Here is a 24,121-nt window from a genome sequence, read left to right as displayed (position 1 = left end):
GGTAGGTGTCGGGCACCATCCGATCTGAGGCCACCACCTCAGGCCGGGCCAGCGTCACCTCTGCGCCCGTGTCCCAGGACCCAGTGACCTTCCTCCCATCTACCTCCAGGGAAACAATGCACTCTTTCCGGAGGGGCAGCCCCGCGCCCACCCGGTAAACCAAAAACCCGGAGCCTGGAGCATCCACAGGTGGTATGTTGCCAGCCCCCCTTTCCTGGGAATGTAGCCCCTCCTCCGATTGGGTTTTTACCCAGTCCACCCTCTGTGGGTTGGGTCTGCTTGGTCTGTCCCTGAGCTTGGGGCACTGGGCCCGTATGTGACCTCGTTGGCCACAGCGATAGCAGCCCATGTCTCGTGGGTCCCCTTGAGTGGGTCGGAGGGACCTGACGCTGGATGTTCCCCTTTCGGGAGGTTCTCCATAGGCCCCCTTTGGGAGGTCCCATGATGACTCACTCTCTGCGTTGAGGCAGGCCTGCTCCTTCGAGACTCCTCCCTGCCATCCCCTGCCCGACTGTCCACAAATTGGTCGGCCAGCTGGCCTGCATGCTGCGGGTTCTCCGGCTTCTGGTCCATCAACCACAGCCTCAGGTCGGACGGGCACTGCTCATACAGGTGCTCCAGTATGAATAGGTCAAGCAGGTCCTCTTTAGTTTGGGCCCCAGCTGTCCACTTGCGGGCATACCCCTGCGCCCGGTTGACCAGTTGTAGGTATGTGACCTCACGGGTTTTACGCTGGCTCCGGAACTTTTTCCAGTACATCTCAGGAGTCAGCCCAAACTCGCAGAGCAGGGCCTGTTTGAACAGTTCGTAGTCCCCTGCCTCCGCCCCTTTCAGTCGGCTGTACACCTCCATGGGTGTGGAGTCCAGTAAGGGGGTGAGAACTGCGATCCTGTCTGCAGGGTCAACCCTGTGCAGCTCGCAGGCATTCTCAAAGGCCGTCAGGAAGGTATCTATGTCCTCCCCCTCCTTATGCTGGGGCAGCAAGTGCTTATCAAAGCTCTTTGTAGGCTTGGGTCCCCCCTCACTCACCGCAGCCGGGGCCTCACTTCTCCTCAGCTGGGCCAGGTCCAGCTCATGTTTACGCTGTTTCTCCTTCTCCTCCCGCTCATGTTTACGCTGGTTCTCCTTCTCCTCCCGCTCATGTTTACGCTGGTTCTCCTTCTCCTCCCGCTCACGCTGGCGCTGGTTCTCCTTCTCCTCCCGCTCTCGCTGGCACTGGTTCTCCTCATGTTTATGCTGGTTCGCCTTCTCCTCCAGCTCTTGCCTCTTTAACTCGAGCTCCTCCCATTTCAGCTCCCTTTCACATTCCAGCCGCATCCGCTCCACGGATGACGAGCGTTGCCGGGAGGATCCCCTGCTGGCCGGGGGTGTCACGGTGCCCTCGGTATACACTGGGCTCCTCCCCGCCCTTCCCCTAGGCCTAGGAAGGGGGGGTCTCGGGAAGCCCTCGTCCGCCGGCTGACCACTCCCAGTGGGGACAGACACTGGTGCCTGCGCTGCATCTGCCCAGCTGCTTCCCTCAGAGACAGGGCTCCGTTCATTCATGCGGTCTCCCTGCTCCAGCTGGGCAATCAGCTGGTCCTTGGTGCGTCTCCCCGGGCGCAGCCCCCTCTGCTTGCATAGCTCCAGCAGGTCACACTTGCGCCGCTTGGCATACATCTTCCTGCTGGCCACTCACAGGCTGGGGTGCTCGCCGCTCCCCACGGTTTCCAGGGGGACCCCTAGTGCACCAGCCCTTCGTGAGGTCACCACCTCTCTGCCAGGGTCGAGCTGCAGACTCTTCCACCCCTGGGACCGCTCGCTGCAATCCCCCGGGGGACCCTGTTACTGCAAAGTCCTTCTCACTGGGCACACACTCCCAGGGGTTAACCACCCCTTCATTTTACTGCTCCCCAGTCACTTACTGCAGGAAGCGCCGTCCATGGAGTGCAGTATCTCCCGCCGCTGCCACCAGTTGTCATGGAGTGTGGGGGAGTCCGGTCCTGCACACCTCTTCCTGGGACCCACAGTGACTCTTAGCCAGCCAGTAAAACAGAAGGTTTATTGGACAACAGGAACACAGGTTACAGCAGAGCTTGCAGGCACAGTCAGGACCCCTCCACCGAGTCCTTCTGGGCTTTCAGGGTGCTTGGATCCTAGCTAGGATACCCTGAATTCCGCCCACACAGCCCCAAACCCAAACTCAAACTGCTTCCCTCTTGCCACTCCCTTCCTTTGTCCCCTTCCCGGGCAAAGGTGTTGACCTTTCCCCTCCCTTACCTAGCTCAGGTTACAGGCCCTGGCATCGTCCGTCCCCTAAAGTCCTCCCCTGGTATCCCACTCCCCACACAGACAGTCCCTACTGCATCACACAGGTGCCTCAAAATGGGATTTGCAAAAGCCAGCACACAGGGCAGCTCTTTGTCTAAACTAGCCGAAGAGAGATTCCAAGGTGAGGGATGTGTGCCAAGCCCTGCCTCTCTCTCAGAGATAGGTGACATCCTCTGCTTTGGATTTGCAGCTGCAAACACTCTCTTGATGTTGATACAGAAGGAGCTCCCTCAAAACATTTAGTCCAGTGGTTAGCATCTCACCTGGGATGCGGGAAACTGCTTCAAATCCCCTCTCTGCCTGACAAGGATCAGGAATTTGAATGGGGATCTGCCACATCTCTGGTGAGTACCCTACCCATTGGGTTCAGTCTCTCCTGTTGAAGCTGTTCCAATGTGGATTGGCTCCTGAGTCTCCCACCTGAGTGCTCCAATCATCAGGCTACAGAATTATTCTCAAACTTGTTTTTTGTCTGTCTGTCTCTCTTTGGTTCAATGATTCTTTCATTATTTATCCATATTATTTTATTTTTTTTTACTTTGCTGTAGAAAAGTGGTAGAAAATTAACATACAATATAAACAAATTGATGGAAAAATGTTTTAAATTGTAATGAAAGTGCATCCTAACAGGATTTGAATTTAATATTAACAGCTACTATATGTCATCTACTAGGTTAAAAAGTCTTTGCTTACATGCCCTAGGAATTTAGATATAATATTTAATGTGAAATGCTTTGGATATTTCTTTTTAACTTTAGAAAAATGGCAAAATTAACCTGTAATATAATCATGATGATGAGAAAAAAAAGTTAAAGGAAATTTTAATAAAATTAGATCTTCAAATGCATTTGAGTTCTACACTTCTGAAATATGAAGCTTATATTTTACCCATTAGGCTACACAATCTTTTTCTTAATATCAGTGGGAATAATTATTATGGATCTTAGTGGGCTCACATATGTTCCCATTACTGCAGTGTAAAAATATATAGCGAATATGACTAAAAAATGATTCAAGGCTATAAAGTTCAAACAACATGCATTTTCTGGTTTATACTAAGATGTGCATGTATAGGTAAAATTTCATGTGTATCAGACGTAATATACTAAGGGCTTGGTTTAAAAGAGGTGCAACTCTCAGGAAACTCTTTGGGTCAGTTCCCATGGTGATGTAAATGGTAGTGTGAGTTGGAAAGAAAAGTGTTGTAAATGGTGAAATAATGTTACTTTACAGCAACTTGGCATTCAGTTGATGTGCCAAATGGTTGATTTACATACTGAGGAGCAAAAAGGGAGTGTTTTAGAAAAATAACTAGCAGGATGATGTATGACAAAGCTGACATAACTATCCTGTTTTTAATTCCTGCTTGCTTAGCTTTTCGTGCTATCCTACTTCATGCTCTTTAGGGCCAAATTCTCCTCTCAGTTCAAAAAGAAGACAATTTGCCCCATTGAAATGTAAATTACATTCATTTTGAACACTCACTGAATGCCAGCGCAAATTACACTACTTTACTTCTTATACCTTCTTGTACTTGTTTTCTCGTCAATTTACATCTGACATAAAATTATATCCCCATATAAATCACAACTGAATTGGCTTTGGCTGTTTACTTTCCACAAATACATGACAAAAAAAAATAATCTAGCCAAATTTCTCCCTGCATGTTTCGTATAACTCTTTTGGCAACTAGGTCTAGGCAAAACTCAAAGGGCCAGATTCTCTTCTTTTGTTAAGACCTCTGGGCATCACATAAGTCCAATGAAGTGGCCTTCAATCTACTGGAGATGGCCATTCCTTTAGTGGAGGGAAACTCTCCACTGGCATACATCTGGTGCAGGTAGCTCTGCTTTCTCCTATACCAGCTACCTCCCACTGCTAATGTAAGCAGAAGGGAAGAGTGTGTTAACTCAAGGGGATTCCAAGGGAGAGACAAGGGTGAGATAGGGAAGGGAATGGGACATTGCAGAATAGAATGGAGCTCTGCTATGCCTGGTACTCCCCAGGCAGAAGGTATGTGACCACATGCCAGTAGCATAAATTAGGCTGTTCTGAACCAGCAATTTGCAACTGCCACTGTCCACTACATCCAGGTTTAGCTCAGATGTAGTAGAGAATCAGGGTTAAACAATATAAAGATTCAATGTTTGCTATTAAAAGTGCAGCATCCCACATTCTTTAGGAAGACCAGACCTATGTAAAGAATGTTTCTCTGGATATTTGAGCTGCTTTTACTACTGACTGCATAAGTGTATGGTTTTTCCATGTGCCCAAATCATAATTTTCATTCTGCATTTCTTTATTTCTTGCACTGTTAGCCATTCAAGTGTGCTTGTCCTGCTGCTTAGGTCAGGCATAGAAGAGGCTAGCTTTTCAAGGGTCGTGGCTTCAAGGTTATGTTATTTCACTCTATTTGGTCTGGATCTTTTCTGATATGTGTGATGGACAGTAGATACTTGCATTCAACTGTAAGATGGTTTATTTTTTTTCCAGTAAAAAAACCCTTTATCCAACATATCCGCTCTGCAAATCCAACACTCAATAAAACATCTGACAGTGAATAGCATGCTGTTAGAAAGCATTCAGGTCTCTCTTGTGAGTCCCTGTGATTCATGTTAAAACTGGGTCATGTTGAAAGTCTGCTCTGTGAGTCCACTGGGGACTTGTATACAAAATTCCAACCCAAAGTGACTTTTTATGGCCAAGTTGTAAATGCTGACAGGCCTATAATCAGAATGTCATGAGCACGGAAATCATTAATCTTAGCAATTCCATGTTTTTTTCCCTGAGACGATATTAAAAGGGATGTGATCCAGAGCTGTGTGTGGAAAGGGTTTCTCAATTAAACTTACACCGCTTCGGTGGACTACTTTCATGCATATGCTAAGACAAAACTACTTCCTCCAGTGGAAGAAAGTAACGGGGGGCAAAAAGTCAAGAATACTTAGCTCAAGCTGGGTGGAACTAAATCAAAAGAGAAAGAAATCATCTGTTGGGACTAAAACAATTATAGCAGTACATGCTGCAATGTTGTTCATGCAGCAGAACCCCAATCTCATTTGGAAATACAGGACGTTAAATCTTTCAGTCTTGTTTATGGTAACATCCACCATGGATCATATATTATCAAAATAAGACATAGTTTATTGAGAACTTATATTAGAACCCGGGGCAGTTTCACTCTGAACTCTAATTTTCCAGTTTACAACATCTGAGAATTCCCCCTTTGATGAAATTACAACTCTATAAATAGTCTACAGTATTTCCTCCTCGTTTTCAATATTTGCTGACAGCAGTGAACTTGAATGGGAGTTTCAGAAGGACAATGTGTCCCCGACTTGCAAAATCTAGCACCCTAAATGCGAACCAATACCCATAGCACTTGCTTTGCAGTTTATATATACAATAATGTGTGTAAGGGAAGCAATTAAGGGGCAGATACCTTCCTGCTCTTTCTTTCAGTCCAATGTGTGCAGTTCGGAAGAGTGTGAAAGAGAAACTATCTATTTTGATGTAGTTACTGGTCTGCAATCTCCCATCCTCAAGGCGGGTATGGCTTTTCCTCTACTTTTGATACTAGGGAACCAGTACTGGTACACAGAAGCCAATAGGCCAATAAATCATGCCATACTATTACTGAGACATAGGAAGGGGTTAGGTTCATCTGGACATATGCATTCCACCATTCCATTCCACTGTTGTTCACTGTTTGAAACATTTTCCCTCACATACACTAAAAGAAATTCCATTTCTATTTAATAGCCCAAGCAGATTATGCTGCATAAAATAGGGTAACAGGTGAGCAGACAGAGATAGACTTAGTCATGGGAGATGAAACCATTTAAATTACATATTAAAGAACTGTAATAGAGTGGATTTATTCACTTAGAAGGTTTTAGCAGGATGACTTGCCAGGTCATCCTTTTTCTTATGAGCATTTGAAGGAAGCAGCTTGATACTGAAGAAAAAACAGTTATCTACCTTTTTCTAACCACTGTTCTTCAGGATGTGTTGCTCATGTCCATTCCATTGTAGGTATGTGTGCACCCATGTGCATGGTTTTCAGAGATTTTTGCCTTAGTGGTATCTGTAGGACTGGCTGTGGCTCCCTCTGGAGTCCCATGCTCAAGCTGCGGTACATCCGGCACCGCCGGCCCTACGCCCTCTCAGGAGGGAGGGTAATGGAATGGACATGAGCAACACATCTTGAAGAACAACAGTTAGAAAAAGGTAGGTAACCATTTTTCTTCAAGTTCTTGCTCATGTCAATTTTATTGTAGGTGACTCACAAGTAGAATCCCTGGAGGTGGGCTTGGAGTTTACAGTCTTGCAGATTGGAGCACTGATCTGCCGAAAGCAGCATCGTCTTGAGCTTGCTGGGTCAGTGCATAGTGTGAAGTGAACGTGTGGATCGACGACCAAGTTACGACCCGACAAATTTCTTGGATCAGCACTTAAGTGAGGAAGGCTGCCAATCACACCTGTGCCCTAATGGAGTAAGCCATCACAATCACCGGCAGGGGCACCTTTGCCAGCTCATAACAGTAGCTGGAATCCAGGATGAGATTCTCTGGGTAAACACTGGGCAACCCTTCATCCTGTCTGCGACAGCAACAAACAACTGCACAGACTTATGGAATGGCTTTGTTCTACCTACGCAGAAGGCCAGTGCTCGTCTGAGTCCAGGGTATGCAGTCTGCCTTCCTCATCCATTGCATGAGGCTTTGGACAAAGGACTGATGACAATATATCTTGACAAGTATGGAATTGGGAGACAACCTTGAGCAGAAAAGCTGGATGTGGATGCAGCTGGACCTTGTCCTTACAGAAGATCATATAATGTGGTTCTGACATGAACACCCTGATCTCGGATACCCTATGGGCTGAAGTTATAGCGACTAAGAAGGTGACCTTCCATGATAGAAGCAGGAGGGAGCAGGAAGGCAAGGGCTCGAAGTGGGGCCCCATGAGTCTTGACAGCACAAGATTCAGGTCCCAACGGGGAACTGAATTCTGGATATATGGGTAAAGGTGTTCCAGACCTTTCAGGAACTGCGCCATCATGGGATGGGCGAAGGTCGACCTGCCTTGAAATGGAGGGTGGAACACCAAAATGGCCACCAGGTATACCTTAACCAAAGATAACGACAGGCCCTGGAGCTTAAGGTGCAGCAGATAGTCTGGGATGTCTTGCAGCGGGGCCTCTTCTGCACGAATGAGACGATCTGAGGCCCAACACGTGAACCGCTTCCACTTTGCCACATAAGTAGCCCTAGTGAAGGTTTTCCTGCTGCCCAACAGGACCTGCTGGACACCAGTGGAACATCACCACTTGTCCCCACTTAGCCACACGGTAGCCAAGCTGTCAAGTGTAGTGCTGCCAGGTTCAGGTGCTGCAGACTGCTGTGGTCCTGGGATGGCAGATCCAGCTGAAGAGGTAACTGAAATGGGGTAGTTGCCAAAAGACTCAGCAGCATACCGAACCAGTATTGACAAGGCCACTCTGGGGCTATGAGAATGACCGTTGCTTTGTATTGCTTCACCTTTAGTGGGACCTTGTGGATTAATAGCAGAGATGCGAAGGAGTACATAGCACTCCTGACCATGGGATCAAGAAGGCATCTGACAGGGAGTCCTTGTCCCTGCTCTGCAGAGAACAGAACATGTGGCACTTTCTGTTCTGTCTGGACGCGAACAGGTCCACATGGGGAGTCCTGCACCTGTGGAAGATTAGGCTGACCACCTCCAGATGGAGCGACCATTCGTGGCGAGACGAGAAGGTCCTGCTGAGGTGATCTGCCAGGACATTCTTGGTACCAGGCAGATGGGTGGCTACCAGATGAATGGCAAGCCACACACAAAAACCCCAGAGGCTGAGCGCTTCCTGACAAAGAGCCGAAGACCTGGTTCTGCCTTGCCTGTTGATGTAATATATTGAGGTAGTATTGTCCATCAGGACCAGCACCACCTTGCCTTTCAGGTGGGGCAAGAAAGCTTGGTAGGCCAGGTGAACTGCTCTGAGCTCCCTGACACTGATGTGAAGGGCTAGTTTGTTTTGTAGCCAGAGGCCTTAGGTATTGAGCTCTCCCAGTGGGCTCCCCAGCCCAGATCCGATGCATCTGAGACAAGGATCAGCACCGGAGATGGATCGTGAAGGGAACTCCTTGCAGCACGGACTTGGGGTCCCTCCACAAGTTGAGACAAGAGGATGTGGCTCAGCACTGTGACCACTCGGTCCAGGGGATGCCTGCTGGAGATGTAGACCAAGGCCAGCCACGCTTGTAGAGGTCTCAGATGAATGCATGGCTGACCACATACATGCATGGGCTATGTGGCCCATCAGTCGCAGGCACGTGTGGGCCGTGACGAGTGGGAGGATCTTTATGTGGGAGATCAAGCCCGTCATGGTCTGAAAATGAGCTTATGGAAGGAAGGTCCTGGCTTGCATGGAGTTGAGAACCGCTCCAATGAACTCTCTGTGTTGGACTTTTCTGTGTTTATTAATAGGTCTTGGTCACTGTATGTGGGACGTACCAGATTGAGGCCCCTTTAGAACTTGATCCAGAGACCTGCCCTTGATAAGCCAGTCACTGAGATACAGAAAGCTCTGGACACCTCAATGCCTCAGGTAAGCCACCACGCATTTCGTGAACACCTTGGGGGAAATGGGTAGGCCAAAGGGTAGTGCCATGAACTCTAAGTGGTGGCTGGCCACTATGAAACTTAGGAAACATCTGTGTTCTGTGAGTATGGAAACATGAAAGTAAGCATCCTTTAAGTCGAGAGTGGCATACCAGTCCCCTGGATGCAGGGAAGGAATGATGGAGGCCAGGGAGACCATGCAGAACTTCAACTTTTTGAGAGACTTGTCGAGGCCATGCAGGTCCAGAATGGGTCTGAGGCCCCCTTTGGCTTTCAGAATTAGGCCTTCAGAATTAGCAGGAGTAGAATCCTCTTTCTTCCATGTCCCAAGGAACCTCCTCCACAGCCCCCAAGCTCAGGAGCTTCTCAACCTTCTGAATGAGGAGTTGCTCATGAAAAGGGTCCCTGAAGAGGGATGGGCGGTGAGGGTGGTTAGGAGGGGTGACCAAAAGTTGCAGGGTAGAGCCTTGAGCCACTATGTCCTGGACCCAGCAGTCTGATGTAACGCATGACCATGCCAAGCGTTAGGGGAAAGGCAGTTGAGGTAAAGGCAGAAAGGATCCGGGCAATTGGCTGATGTGTCACTCCCGAGTGCACCCTCAAAATGAGCGCTTCTGGCCCCCCTGGTGTTTCACTGGGGGAGGCTGCACAGGAGATCAGTATGACGAAGGGCTAAACCCGATGTCTATTTTCCTTGCAGGCCCTTGTCAAGGCTGCCGCTGTTGAGGTGGTAGAGGAGGCCAGAACGGCTGTCTCGATGGCTGAGGAGTGTGTATCTCCAGAGAATGGAAGGTCGCCTGCGTGTCTTTTAGGCCGTGCAGTCACACATCCCTTTGGTTGGAAAAAAAGCTAACACCGTCAAATGGGAGGTCCTGAATAGAGGCCTGCATCTCCTGGGACAGTCCAGCAGTCTGGAGCCAGGAAATGTGCTGCATGACCACTGCCATGGCGACCATTTGGGCAGCTGCATTGGCCACATCCCAGGCCACTTGGAGGGAGCACCGAGCCACCATGGTACTCTCCTCCACCACAGTTGCAAACTCCTGGGCCGTCTCCTGAAACATGGAGTCACTGAACTTCAGGAGAGAGTCCCATAAGTTAAAGTTATAGTGACCCAAGAGGACCTAGTGGTTCGCCACCCAAAACTGGAGGCTGGCCATAGAATAAATCTTGCAACCAAACAAATCCAGACTCTTGGCCTCCTTATTCTTAGGGGTGGTACTGGTGGGCCCCTGTTTATCCCTCTTGTTTGCCATTGATACGATCAATGGTCCCGATATATAAGTACTCCAACCCTTTCGCAGGAACAAAGTACTTCTTTTCTTCCCTCTTGGAAGTAGGTGGGATGGAGGATAGGGTTTGCCAGATGGTCTTGCCAATGTTTAGTCCTCGTGCACCGGGAGTGTGATGAGGGCTGGGGTGGACACTGACAGCACCTAAAACAATGTGTCCGTCTGCTCCTCCATCTCCTCCGCCTGGGGATTGGTCCTGCTTTGAGCAGGGGGTTGGACTAGATGACTTCCTAAAGTCCCTTCCAACCCTGATATTCTATGATTCTATGATTGTTTTATGCGCTGTCAGTGTCCACCCCAGCCCTCATCACACTCCCAGTGCAAGACCATCTGGCAAACACAGAGACCAGGGCATGCTCTGCCTGGGGCAAAGTCCCAGCCAGGACACTATCTAACTAAACACTTAACAGTTACTTAACAACTAACAAATGATTAAACTATTTACAGCTAGAAGCAAAAGGCTAAGCCCACGTCGGCGGGTTAAAATCGATTGCTCGGGGATCGATATATCGTGTCTAGTCTGGACGCGATGTATCGATCTCCGAGCGCGCTTACATCGATTCCGGAACTCCATCAACCCGAACGGAGTTCCGGAATCGACACGGAGAGCCGCGGACATCGATGCCGCGCCGTTATTCACGTAGCTGAAGTTGCGCATCTAAAATCGATTTTAATACCCTAGTCTGGATGTGGCCTAAGACAGGAGAGAAAACTGCTGACCTCTTGCAAAGCAAGAAACAGAGGCACTCTGACTGACCATCACTGGTGGTAAGAAGGAACTGAGAGGGCATAGGGCCGGCAGCACCTGATATACCACGGCATGAGCGCGACACTCCAGAGAGCACCACAGTCAGCTCTATGAATACCGCTAAGGTAAAAGTCTCTGATGACCACACACTTTTGCGTGCACACACGTACAATGGAATCGACATGCGCAAGAACTCAAAGAAGATGAATCAGAACTTTTTGATTAAATGAAGTGGATGATTCTTATCAAAGAGGCAAACAGGCACTGTTATTCATATTTCATCAGCGGCAATCAAATCCACTGAAAACGTAATACAACAGTGATCAAAATGAACTTGAAATATTAGGCAGGGGGTCATCAAGGCTGTCCTATTTCAAATAAAAAATGTCTTATTACTGGTCAATTACATTTTGTTGGTAGCATTATAATTAAGGCTAAGATTTTAGCCTGGGTATTTTTATTAAAAAGTCACATACAGAATGTAAGCAATAAACAATAAATCACGTGTTTATCTAAGATGAAGCCAGAGCTCTGCCGGCCGGCGCTGACATCAAAGCTCTATCGCCCAAGGATAAATTATTGGAATTTTCAAGAAGTCATGGAATCCATGATCTCTAAGACAGATTTGTAGCCTTAATTATAATTGTTAAGGTATTTTGTCTTACATACTTTCTGATGGTTTGTGGATGAATTTACATTTATAACATGGCAGCAGTTATATGGCAGATAGTTCCTGAACAATGGATTAATTAAAAAAAAAACTTTAATTTTGCAAGAGTTTTCATTTTCTTATTAGAGGCAGTTGCAACCATTGGAAACATAAGGTGAAATTTTCATGATCACTCACTGTTGACCTAAATGTGCTCCTATGAACCTAATTGCTTCAGAAAATCCAACCTATAGTGTAAACTGTACAGTAGGTCTAGCTGCACAATGAAAAGTTCATTACATTGGTGTGAAGAACATGGAAAATATCTGTATTAGTTTTAGGAATATTATGTGTACCTCTGTTGGTTTGATAGCCATTGGATTGCTTGCTAAAATATAAGTATGGATTAAAGTTTTAGGTGGTTTGAGTCTGTAGGAACCAAAGTCAATGGCTTTAGATAACTCCAATCACAATGTTTAACTAACAATACAGGTGTTAAGGACTTTTGCCCAAGTGGGAAATAAGCACACTCTAGCTTAGGATAGGGTCAAGGCCTACAGGTGGAAACCTTAAACAAAGAACTTGGAAACTAATGCACAGATGGGGAGAGACAGGTTTTGCAGAGAAGCAGACTTTAACCCAGTCTCCAGAAAAGCAAGCCACCAGGGGTAAGTCTGGCCTAAGTCTTCAAGCTTTAGTTAAGACTAACATACATGTAGGTCTTTTTGTTGTTTTAACACATTTCTCTCTGCTTCCTATGTTTCTCTGGATAAATAATAATACTTTATTTTGAAGGTCACTGTTGTATCAACCAGGCAAGGTACTAACAAACTTCAACAGACTTTATTCTTAAAGTGGAAACCTCTTTACCAAGCTGCTGCTGCACCCTCTGTAACTCTCACTCTGGCTCCTCAACTGCTCCCTCCTCCTTCCTGTTTCCTGTCCTTTCAGACTCCCAACAGCCAGTGCTCCCAGTTCTAATAATTACAAGCAACATCTAAACACCACAGTCACTGAATTTTCATATTGCAAACAGCTCCCAAAAAGGGAATCTAGAGTAACTGCCAAACCCTGCAGGACCTGCTGAGGAAACGTGGCTGGTAAATGGGGTGCTGTAGAGGTCAGAGAATAAGTCTAAAAGGCGGGGGGAGGGGGGCTCACAGGATTCCACTATGATAGAAGTGAAGGCACAGGGCCTATCACTTGAAAGAGTACCTATGGAGAAACTGAGTGAAGGGCAAAGGTATAGCTAATCCTGAATCATAACAGTTGGTCAGTGTCATATTCTCTCTTATAGTCCACATATAAACTGATGCCAGCTGAACAGCATTCAAAGTACCATGCATTTATTGGCACAATGGAAATTATGTTTTGTGTTCTATGTTCTGTCTTGCGGTGTTTGTCTCGTGGCCAGAATTGTTGTGTTTAGTGTTTTCATGGGATGGTCTGGTTTGGAATCTGGCAAAGGGGTTGGATTGAAATGCAGATGCTTGTTTTGTTCAACTTGGAATACAAAGTGTCTATTTTATGTACTAAGTATAATGTATTGTGCTTTCTAACTAAAACTGTACAACAACCCCATCACATTATTTCTATAAAAATGTTATTGCTTGTATTGTTGTTAGCTTAGAATTATGTTGTTGTTGTAAAAAAACGTAATAATAGTAATACCTTTCATGTCCATGCTAATCATGCATTGTCATTACATCCAATCAAAACCCCTAAGGTCACCTACAAACACAGGGTTATTTACCAGGAAGGGCAGGATGCTTTCAGCATTCCAAACATGTTGAATCAATTCACCCCTGAGTAATTAGAATCTAGCTTTCAAATTTTACCCCCAAAATGGAACTTTTAAAATCACAATACCTCAGAGCACCACACTGACGCATTAGTTGAGTACTGACTCAGAGGGAAGAATACCACACAGGGAAACAGAAAAATCAACATCTTGAGGTTGCTGACTTTTCTTTGGAGGTTTCTCATACATGTATAAGGGCAGGCAAAATCAGTAAAAAGCTAGAGCAGGTTGAAACTTTCCAGTGAAAGAAGTCAATATTGACAAAACTTCATTTTGAAAAAAAAAAAAATAAAAAAAGAGGAAAGGTTCATAAAGCTGGAGTGGAATATTTTGACTTTATCAGAACAACATATATTGATGTTTCATCTCAAAATGACTTTTCATTTAGAAATGTATTTAAATTTATATTATATTGTAAATTTTATATTCTAAATTATAGAATAAGGTCAAAATTGGAATGAACCATTTAAATTTTAAGAAAGCAGAATGTTTTGACTGACCTGAAACGATGTTATTATCCCCCAAAATTTAGTTTTGTAGGAAATTTCAAACTTTTTTGTTTTTGTTCCAATTTGAAATGTTGGAATTTCCCACAGAATAGAAATTCTGTTTTGACCATCTTTAAAGAAATATATTGCCACAGGCACCTAGACAAAGCAAAGCTTGAGATTAACATTTTCAGAACTGAGTAATTAGGAATCTTAATAGAAATGACCTGAATTTCAAACAACCACCAGCTATCAAATGGAACCAACTTTCACTAAAGTCAATAGGAGCTACAGGCTTTGAAAATGAGGCCATATCTATTGTGACAGACCCAGAGCAGTGGGGTAAAGAAGTCTGGTAGAGGGCAAATATACTGGTCACTGGGTGAGTAGTTTTCTGTTCCCTGAGTGACCAGAGCAGGAGCTGCACTAGAGTAATCAGGAACCTGCTAGAACCAATTAAGGCAGACAGGCTGATTAGAACACCTGCAGCCAATCAAGGCAGGCTAATCAGGGCACCTGGGTTTACAAAGGAGCTCACTCCAGTCCGGCGGGGGGGAGACAGAGGAGAGGAAGTGTGTGTGAGGAGCTGGGAGCAAGAGACGCAAGGAGCTGAGAGTGAGAGGGTGTGCTGCTGGAGGACTCAGGAGTACAAGCGTTATCAGACACCAAGAGGAAGGTCCTGTGGTGAGGATAAAGAAGGTGTTTGGAGGAGGCCATGGGGAAGTAGCCCAGGGAGTTGTAGCTGTCATGCAGCTGTTACAGGAGGCACTATAGACAGCTGCAATCCACAGTGCCCTGGGCTGGAACCTGGAGTAGAGGGCGGGCCCGGGTTTCCCCCAAACCTCCCAATTCCTGATCAGACACAGGAGAAGTTGACTCAGACTGTAGGGAAGATCACTGAGGTGAGCAAATCTGCCGAATAAGCGCAGGACCCACCAAGGTAGAGGAGGAACTTTATCACACTACATATGTGACTACTTACTGGTTTAGGCACCTAACACTAGGCAACTAAGCTTGAAAATATTGGCCTTCCTTTATCATTACCCTGATGTTAATTTGCATTTGTCACACTGTTTCCATGTCTAGTGAACAAAAAGGCAAAGACTTCTATTATTGGAATATTGCCTAAGACATGCTAGGATTAGACCTTCTCCTGCTCAAATTCTGAAACAGCTGTTTTATTTATCATTACCTTTATAAATTGTTGCTTAGCTGTGACACCTACTAACATAACACACTAAAGTATTTAATACTGACACCACAGCTGGCCTGATTAGTCAACACACTGTGTATCTGATTAAAAAACTGACCTTATTTGTGAGTTTAAGGTCCAACTGAGAATTACAAACTCACACAGAAGCTGTGATTTTCTTCTGAACCTTGGGTGATCTCACTGAAAACCAGGTTCAAAGAAAACCAGAGGATGTAAGGATCAGGGAGATGTGAGCATATATTTTAACAATCACTAGGCCAGCCTTGTTATAATAAATGTGGCTTTAATGTATGTGTTTATTTTGCTGGGCGTATCATTTGCTTTGGGGGTTTCCTGTGATACAGAACTATTATGTAGGATATCATGTTAAGAAGACAATGTTTAACAGACATCACACCATGTTGCTTAAACAAGATTAGTGAACTTTTATGAGGTTTTTTTTTTTTGATATACAGATCAGCTGAAACTAATAGGAATGGATTTATTGTCCCTGGGAGGATTTCAATTTAATAGATTTATGGAGCTCTAGTAAATGCCTTCCCCTTTTGGGAAATGATGAAAACAGTCTTATTATGATCATATGAATCAGTAAGATTATTTCTTATGAGAGCTAATGAAACTCTATTATAATGCTAGGTTATTGACCTGTACATGTGATACATGTCAATTACTGTATCTAAGGCATACAAGCACACCTGGCAAAAGAAAAAGTCTTGTGAGCATCTATCGTCTTTTTTAAAGTCTAAAAAGAGTGATTTCAGTGCAAACTGCCACTCACAGTAAAATACACCTGTACAAAAATCAAGAACCAATCCAAAACATTACACTATTTATTAAGCCAACTTTATAAATAGCTTTCAAAAGGAAATGCAAGATTAAAACAACAAGACCAATATTCAGAAATGAAAGGAACAAAGTATCAAATCGCGCAAGGAGTAATGATGAAGCACAGGAGAAGGATCAATGAATAAAGAGCTTATGGTATATTTCACTGGAGAACACAAGAAATCAATGGACTAGTGTAGGAACAGAGTTTTGATTAGTTCCTGAATTTCTACCCTCTGTCAAGGAGATTTTTTTTCCTCTGTCATATGATTCCACATAAAAAGAGTTGCTGTTGGACTTCCTGAAACTCTAAGTGGAGGCAACTATAGTAAGTGCAGCAGCTCCTTCCTCCCCATCTCAGAGATAAAAGATAATGGGAGTCAAACATACGTAGTGAGTCATGGCTCTGTGATCAAAAAGACTCACTGAGAGAATAAAAACCGCACAACTGGAAGAGGAAAAAAAATATAAATGGAGTGGGAATTCACAGATGATGCAGAGTCACCACCCCTCTTTCTGCACCTGGTGTAGTGGACATTACTTTGGAGAAAGAAGTGTGAATAAAATGTTGCTTCCCTACAATAATCTTTGGCGCCATAAGCAACTGGGCACAATTTAGAACAGTCCTTTTCTGGCATCAGGATTGGGGGAATGCAAAGATTACATAGAACCACTTTGCTTTCTTCTCTCCCATGTTGAGTGCAGCTTAGATGAACCAAAGAATCTGTATCAATTACTTTTCATTGCTACAACATTAGCACAATACACCTAACGGAACATCTTGAGAACAATACTTTTGGTCACACCTTGCTTAAAGTGTGAATGTGCTATAGTGCCGGACTCACATTGAGCAGAGTCCACCTGTTTCGCTAAAAACTAGTTAAGCCTGCTCTAAGTCTACCACTCAGAATACACAATGGAAAAAGACAGAGACTGAATATCTTATCCAATGTACAGGATACATCCTGGGCAAGATCCATGGGATTTTTGACACAGAGACCGGATGAATCTATAAAGCCTTGAGCATTAGCTGGGTGGAGCACTGGTGGCTTTTAGGACAATAAAAAAATCCTTAGAGAAGAGGATGGCCTTCTGTTGGCTACTTTTATATTGTAGATTTAGTTTTGTGAGTCAGAGTCAAAGAGGAAGAAGTTATCTTGCAATAAAAGGTTGAAGAAGTTTCATGCCTAGAGAAGTTTCAAAATGCTTTTCAGCATAATTTATTAAGCTAATTAACAAGATTCTATAACAATCCCCCTCAAAAGAACCCTCCAACAAAAAATATTCTGTATAATTATTTAGAAATAATGAGCATATTTTCATGAAGTAGCAAGTTTTGGGGGGGCATGTTTTCACAGACCAGAAGTGCAAGGAAGTACAGTGTTCTTCTCAGTTACAGGTTTCTGAGATGTGACACCCACAGTCCAGCCTTGCCCAAAGCAGTCTCTAATGGGCCACAAATCAGAAGAACAGGAAATAATCACTAATGTGACCAAGGATAAGTCTCCCTTTCTGAGGGAAAAGTCTCAAAACTATCTACATTTGCAACAAAAGAGCAATTAAACTGTGCAATAAAACATTTTGCATTCCCAATGTTCTTTACCTTACATTAGAGATCCAAGACTATAGTAGTTAGGTATTTAGGCAATATACATACTGCTTTTATGGCATGTCTCTCATTAGAGAAACCCTTACCAACATGTTCAAACATGGGGCCTACAGTTAGGCTCCTAAATCCGTATTTAGAAATGTCATTGACTTATGTGTTAGATCTCACACTGCTTGGCTAATAATGTGAAAACAGCCTGTGGGTGTGTCCCCACTAGATTAAATTTCTTGATATTTGTGTGTGTACCTGTCACAGTGCAATGGTACACAGATTTTTCAGAATCGCTCTCATATCTAGTCTGTTACTGGGTTTAGTGTTGGAGACACAGAGCAGTTGAGTGGATATAGGCATGGAGTGTTGGGTGGAGAAGGAAGAGTACAGGGAAAGTTTTAGGTCACCAGAACTGTAACGGTGACCTAGCTTACAAATCACAAGCGGAAGTTATGAATAAAATTTCCCATTTGTTGTCTCCTAAATAAAATAAGCATTTGTTTAAAATGAGAAACCAACTCCAGAACATTTCCTTCAAATTGTCTTTAGGAACCCAATAAAGGAGCGCTGAGAAGGGACACACCAAAGTAGGAGGAGATGATGCTAAACGGAGCACAATTCTTGAGTTGTGGGCACCAATAATATAACACACTCATGCATATACAGTGTGCACAGTTGGGTGCCAGCATCATTATCATGCAACTTCAGGGAGCAGGAAGGAGACCCAGGTAGAAGGAGGGAGGCAGGAAGCTAAAGGAGCCACATGGCACCATTGTTGCATGTGGCAGACCCTAAACAGTACAGAATGCATGCAGGTGTTAGACATGGCGTTCTAGGTCCCAAGTAACAACAGGCCTTTTTAAAAAGAATCAACACAAACAAATACTAAGGAGGGGACCATCTGCCCTGAATCTATTAAACCAGCTCTGTGGGGATAGAACCATCTCCCTCCATATTCGGGGCCAAGGACAGACTGTTTTCACTTTAGGTACCCTGCCTGCTCTTGGTATTTGTCATGGAGATGCTTTTGGGCCTCCAGTGGCCCTTTGTGGGCTGCAATATTCCTGCAACACCCTGGCTTGAGATGGCAGCTCATCCCTTGACCCTTCCCCCATGCCCAGAAGAGCAGCTCTGTAGCCTGCTCTCTCACAGCTTCCAGGTGCATCTATGCACAGTCCCATTCCTCCAGGACAGGACCTGGGTGAGGTTTTAGGAGCTGCAACCTGGGGATATGGGGGACCAGGTGCTCGAAAGACAGCCTGAGGTTGGGGTAGGTGGCAGATGATATGGGGATGCTGGATCTAGGATGAGGCCCTCTGGGTGCCTCCTGTGAAGGTGGCACCTGCCTCCTGTGAAAGTTAAAAGGAGCTGCATGGCCTAAGCAAATCAATTCCTGGTGAGGACCAGTAGAGCTATGAAGGTGCCCTTGCTGGTTGCTGAAGCTCAAGGGAGAGCTAGAAGACAGCTTCTGGCGGCATTTGGTGAGGAAGAACTTCAGCCCTGAGGTAAGGGTGTAGAGGAAGGGGCTACATGGGAAGTAACCCAGGGAATAGCAGTAGCAAATATTAAAGGAAGCAGCACATGGTTTCTATTTGTAGGGTCCCTGGGTTGGGACCTGGAGTAGCAGGAGGACCCGGGTTCCCTCACGGGCCACTGGCAAGGTGGTCTAAGCCCTGAGAAGAGGATAAGACTTGTTTAGAGGCCCAAGTGAAGGGCAGGACTGGAAGAGGCTCCAGTGAGAAAGCCCTGGGGGCACTGCTCTATGCCAGGGAAGATACAGACTTAAAGCAAGCCCAGAAGGGGCTGAGAACTGAGCCCAGAGACAGGGCTGCAGATACAGATACTGACAAGGGCACTGTGATAGGCCCTGTTAGACTTTTTTTTTTTTTAACCACTGAAGCGGTTCATTCATGAGTTTGACTGTGTGACTTAGCTGGAGGGCTGGGCCACTGAAGACCCCCCTGATGAGGTTAACCGCTGACAGATAGCACCGGAAGGAGGGAGATAAAGAGTTTGTGTGCAGGTTTTCTGTTGACTGATCGGAGGTGCTCACAAGAGGTGAGTGTTCCCTGTCACATGGGCATTGTACAAACATTTAGTAAGAAACAGTCTTTCTACAAAGAGTTTACATTCAAAACGAACAGAGAAAGGAAGTATCCTTTCACAGATGAGGAAGTGAGGAACAGAGAGATTAATGCCTTGACTAAGGTCACAAAGTAACTTTGTAGAAGAGCTTGGAATACGAATACAGACATCCTGAATCCTAGCCCAGTGTCTCGCACATGGGACCATCAACATAAAAGGGGCAAGTCTTGTTAGTTCTATTAGAAAATAAACAAACTGCCCCTTAGACAGCACTGTCTCATGCACAGGAGCCCCAAGGCAATGTATTACCATTCCTGACAGATCATTCCATTCCTCCGAGCCCCAACCTCTCCCCACAGTTAAATACATAAATAAAAAAGGAGGCAGGGAAAACAAAAGATCCCTGGCCTGGTGCTTGTGTAACTGACATTCTGTAAAGGCGATGAATGGCCTCTTCTGCATCAGCTATCCTGTGCAGCTCCTGTTGTTCCCCATCCTGGAGGGGTGGGGGTGCTAAGAGGCTCTGGGCAGCAGAGACAGACTCTTAGCACCCCCACCCCTCCAGGATGGGGAACAACAGGAGCTGCACAGGATAGCTGATGCAGAAGAGGCCATTCATCGCCTTTACAGAATGTCAGTTACACAAGCACCAGGCCAGGGATCTTTTGTTTTCCCTGCCTCCTTTTTTATTTATGTATTTAACTGTGGGGAGAGGTTGGGGCTCGGAGGAATGGAATGATCTGTCAGGAATGGTAATACATTGCCTTGGGGCTCCTGTGCATGAGACAGTGCTGTCTAAGGGGCAGTTTGTTTATTTTCTAATAGAACTAACAAGACTTGCCCCTTTTATGTTGATGGTCCCATGTGCGAGACACTGGGCTAGGATTCAGGATGTCTGTATTCGTATTCCAAGCTCTTCCACAAAGTTACTTTGTGACCTTAGTCTTCCAATGGTGCCATGTGGGAATAATGCAGCATTAGTATTGCATGGTAGCAAAAGGGAGAATGGTTGCACCCAGTGCTACATCAAGGGTGTCATAAAAGGTCCAGTACAGAGAATGATGTTTTCATGAGGAATACACAATACTGTGTATTTATGGCCCCATATGCATGGGCACCCTGACCATGTTCTGAAATCATTTTCAGCAATTCACATTCAAAATGGTTCCTACCAAGAGAGGTGATGCCTGGGGGAAAGGGGTTTCATGCGGGGTCATGCATCCCCCCCGATTTGTTGCTTGGCTTGGAGTGAGCATGCGTAATACCATCTGCTGACACCAGTGCACTCAGTCTGCCTCTCTGCTATTGGCAGGTATGGGTTGTCTTTGCCCACCAACAAGGCTGGACCAGCCAGATGGACAGGACATAGCTTTGCCCTGAAGGGTCTGGGAAATTTTCTTTTCCAAAAACCATTTAAATGATACTCCAGCCTTTTCCCAGCTGAGCAAGTCCAATCCCAGATAGGTTGTTTAAAATGAAAATGGTTCAAAGCCTGTTGAATTTCCCAGCCTAGATCTCTTTCCCCCAAAGGATTTCAATGCAGCCCACACAGAGTTCATGATCCTCAACGAGGTGCTTGTGGGATAGTAAGAGACTTCTTCACCCAGCCCTGGCCTGCGATACAGCAGGAAGTTTGACAGGGTAGAGAATGAAGAAGGCTCCAGAATCCAGGGGAGAATGCACAGGGGATGGGGGTTGGCCAGGAATTCAGGGCCATGGAAATAAATACAAAATTATTCTCAGGATAGGATTTATGGCTTCAGAAAACTTGGCAGCATAACTCAAACAGCAGACTGAATACGATGCAAATGGACTGTTAGGAATTCATTAATTTCCCAAATAGCTGTTGGATTTAACTGTGTTTCAGTAACCCCTATTATTTGCTATTCAAGAACATTTGAGCAAATGCGTTTTGTTCACACTAATGTTTGAAAATGGTTGAATTCATACAGATTTCTATTCATACTGATACTCATGAAACATATGAAGAAGGGTATGTACGGATGAAAAAGTATTTGCTATTCCTTATTTCCTATTCATAATTTGTAAAATCTTGTATAAAAATGTCAGTCATCTAAATCAGGGAACAGAAAGTGTAACTTCTGACTCAGGTGATCCGTCACACACCACAAATAATAAACAGAAATCAGTTTCTGTGAACAATTTGCAAGCATCCCATGAAATACCTTTATACACAATATTCATCAAATACATGAACAGAAAACAGAAAGAAAATTAGGAGAATTTTTTTAATTTCTGTAACAGAAGAGTATACTAAATGCATCTGATAGTAACACAAAGAACCAGCCTGCAAGCCATATTTATGAATGAAAATAAAGGTTAGGGCAAATTCATTCCTTTTCTTTCATTTTGAAATCACCTATCATCATTTACTACATAAAACGTACACTTTAATCTTTATAACTCTGATATTGCACCTCCTGCAGACCAAACTGGGAGGTATGTATCATCTCTCCAGTGCACAAGTTTAAAACTAGAAATTGCTACAGAGAACTATCCATGATTTACAAGTCAACAATGAGTTCTGATGAGGATGATACTTGATAGCAGTAATGTCAAACTTTACACATCTATAACCTGAGTTTACAAGAATGCATTTAGCCATTATGCTACTATTTATATCTCTATAAACTTAGTTATGGTGATATAAATAGCAATGCTAATGGCATTAACAGCAGCACTCAGCAGCATCACAGCTGTTGAGTGCTGCTCTTATGCTATTTGTATTACTGTTTATATCATCATAAACTTAGCTGGGTAGTCAAAGATGCCTCATTTACCATACAAGGAAGATGAACGCCCAAATTTTAGATCCAAAGCGGAGCACTTTGTATTGGTGGATCTATGGTCATTTCTTTTCCTTTCTTTGCACATCTTAGACTCTGCTAGGAAGTGACTGTGAGCAAAATGTAACTTGCATGAGCTTAGATGCGGAATCAATCAAAATTTTACTATGTTCCAGCAGTGCTATAAGCTAACCAGGAGCAACAGCAATGAAAAAAACAGCAAACTTACGGTCTCCTTGACAGCGCACAGGACCTACAGTTAACTTGGATTCTGATCCAGATCGGTCAATATCTCCAACCACCACTTGACTCACTGGTAGATGTTCTTTGTAAGACAAGAGCCCGGCATCTTTTCTCCTGAGACAGAGAAAAAGAGAAACAATAAAACAACAGGTGAAATACTTACAAAGATTTTATTCCCTGACAAGGAATGAATCACCACAAGAATAAATATCCCTAAAAAGCAATAATTAAATCAATACAATAATGTTACCCTTTAAACTCTGTTGTTAATCCCATCTATTTGATTAAATACCTTATATTAATATTATCATATGTATTTTTGTAAAACAGATATATTCATTTCATCCAAGAAAATCTCTCCAAAATAGTTTCACTGGATTTTTTCTTTGCAACTGACCGCAGCCCATACATACTTGAGCAATGGTACTTTGCTGATTGTTTAGCTTGTTTGCTTTGAATGGAGAGGAGCTTTCCAACACCTCCTAAGGACATATCTTTTTTGGCCCCAGCTTTGGACAGCTGGCACTCTTAATGATATGACACCTGCTCACAGGATGAACAACATTTCCATTGCTTTTAATAGTTTTAGCACTACCACTAATGACTAAAGATAAAGAATTTAGAGCTAAAATCTTCTGACCACCCCCAGTATATAATACAGATGGGCAGAGACCTATATTTACTGCTCCAATATACCTCAACACTTAGGTGAAGTGAGAATTGATTCATGTTTTAGATCAGGTGCCTAAAATGAAAGCATTAGAATGGCAATTGTGCTGTTCCTTTAAAACAGAAAGCAATAACTTAACTAGCCACATCTTCTCGCTTCCCTTGAACAATTTTTTGTCAGAAGGAGAGAGACAGGGAAGCCAGGAACAGCCATGCAGCTCCTAGGATGTGAAGGATAATGCAGCCTTGAATTTTACAAATATTAGTGAGACCCTACTGTTATAGACATGAAAAAAATAAGAGGAAGCAAAACAAAACAACCTAATAGTTGTCCAAACTGCATAACCCAAGAAGAGAAGATATGCATCTTCCTCTTTTTGTACAGCACCTTTCTAAGTGCTCCAGTAAATCAGCAATTAATAGTAACCACAGACTTTCCAACCTTCTTCTTTACAAATCAGTTCCTTTGCTCAACAAGAACAAGATACTAAGAATGATTTTAAAGCCCAAGAAAATATATTGAGTAATATACTGTAGGGAGCAATTGCATTTTGGGATAGACTACATGCTCTGAAAGCCTTTTCCACTGCTATTTTCAATGACTTTATTACCCTGTAATATTAGATTCCTATTATCCAGGAGGCAGAGCAGAGGGATTTGCGTGATCCAGTAAAACTGAGAGTTTTTCAGTAACGCTAATATACTGTCTCCAGTCACATCAGCTATTGAGTCCTTCTGAAGCGATGGAA

At 44.3% G+C, this 24,121-nt stretch overlaps 1 protein-coding gene across 1 annotated transcript in view; it reads right to left on the bottom strand.

Annotated features, from left to right (window-relative positions):
- The window catches only part of CNTNAP2 (contactin associated protein 2), a 1,698,090-nt gene that overhangs the window by 223,788 nt on the left and 1,450,181 nt on the right, over positions 1–24,121 (bottom strand). The window contains exon 15 of the mRNA XM_050937667.1: positions 22,690–22,817. Coding sequence (XP_050793624.1) covers positions 22,690–22,817 — 128 coding nt within the window. The remainder of the gene's footprint in view (positions 1–22,689; positions 22,818–24,121) is intronic.

Source organism: Gopherus flavomarginatus, chromosome 2 (assembly GCF_025201925.1).
Source record: "Gopherus flavomarginatus isolate rGopFla2 chromosome 2, rGopFla2.mat.asm, whole genome shotgun sequence".
NCBI classification, from domain to species: domain Eukaryota; kingdom Metazoa; phylum Chordata; order Testudines; family Testudinidae; genus Gopherus; species Gopherus flavomarginatus.
The sequence above is the reverse complement of the archived record's forward strand: the minus strand, read 5'-3'. Positions and strand labels throughout refer to the sequence as shown.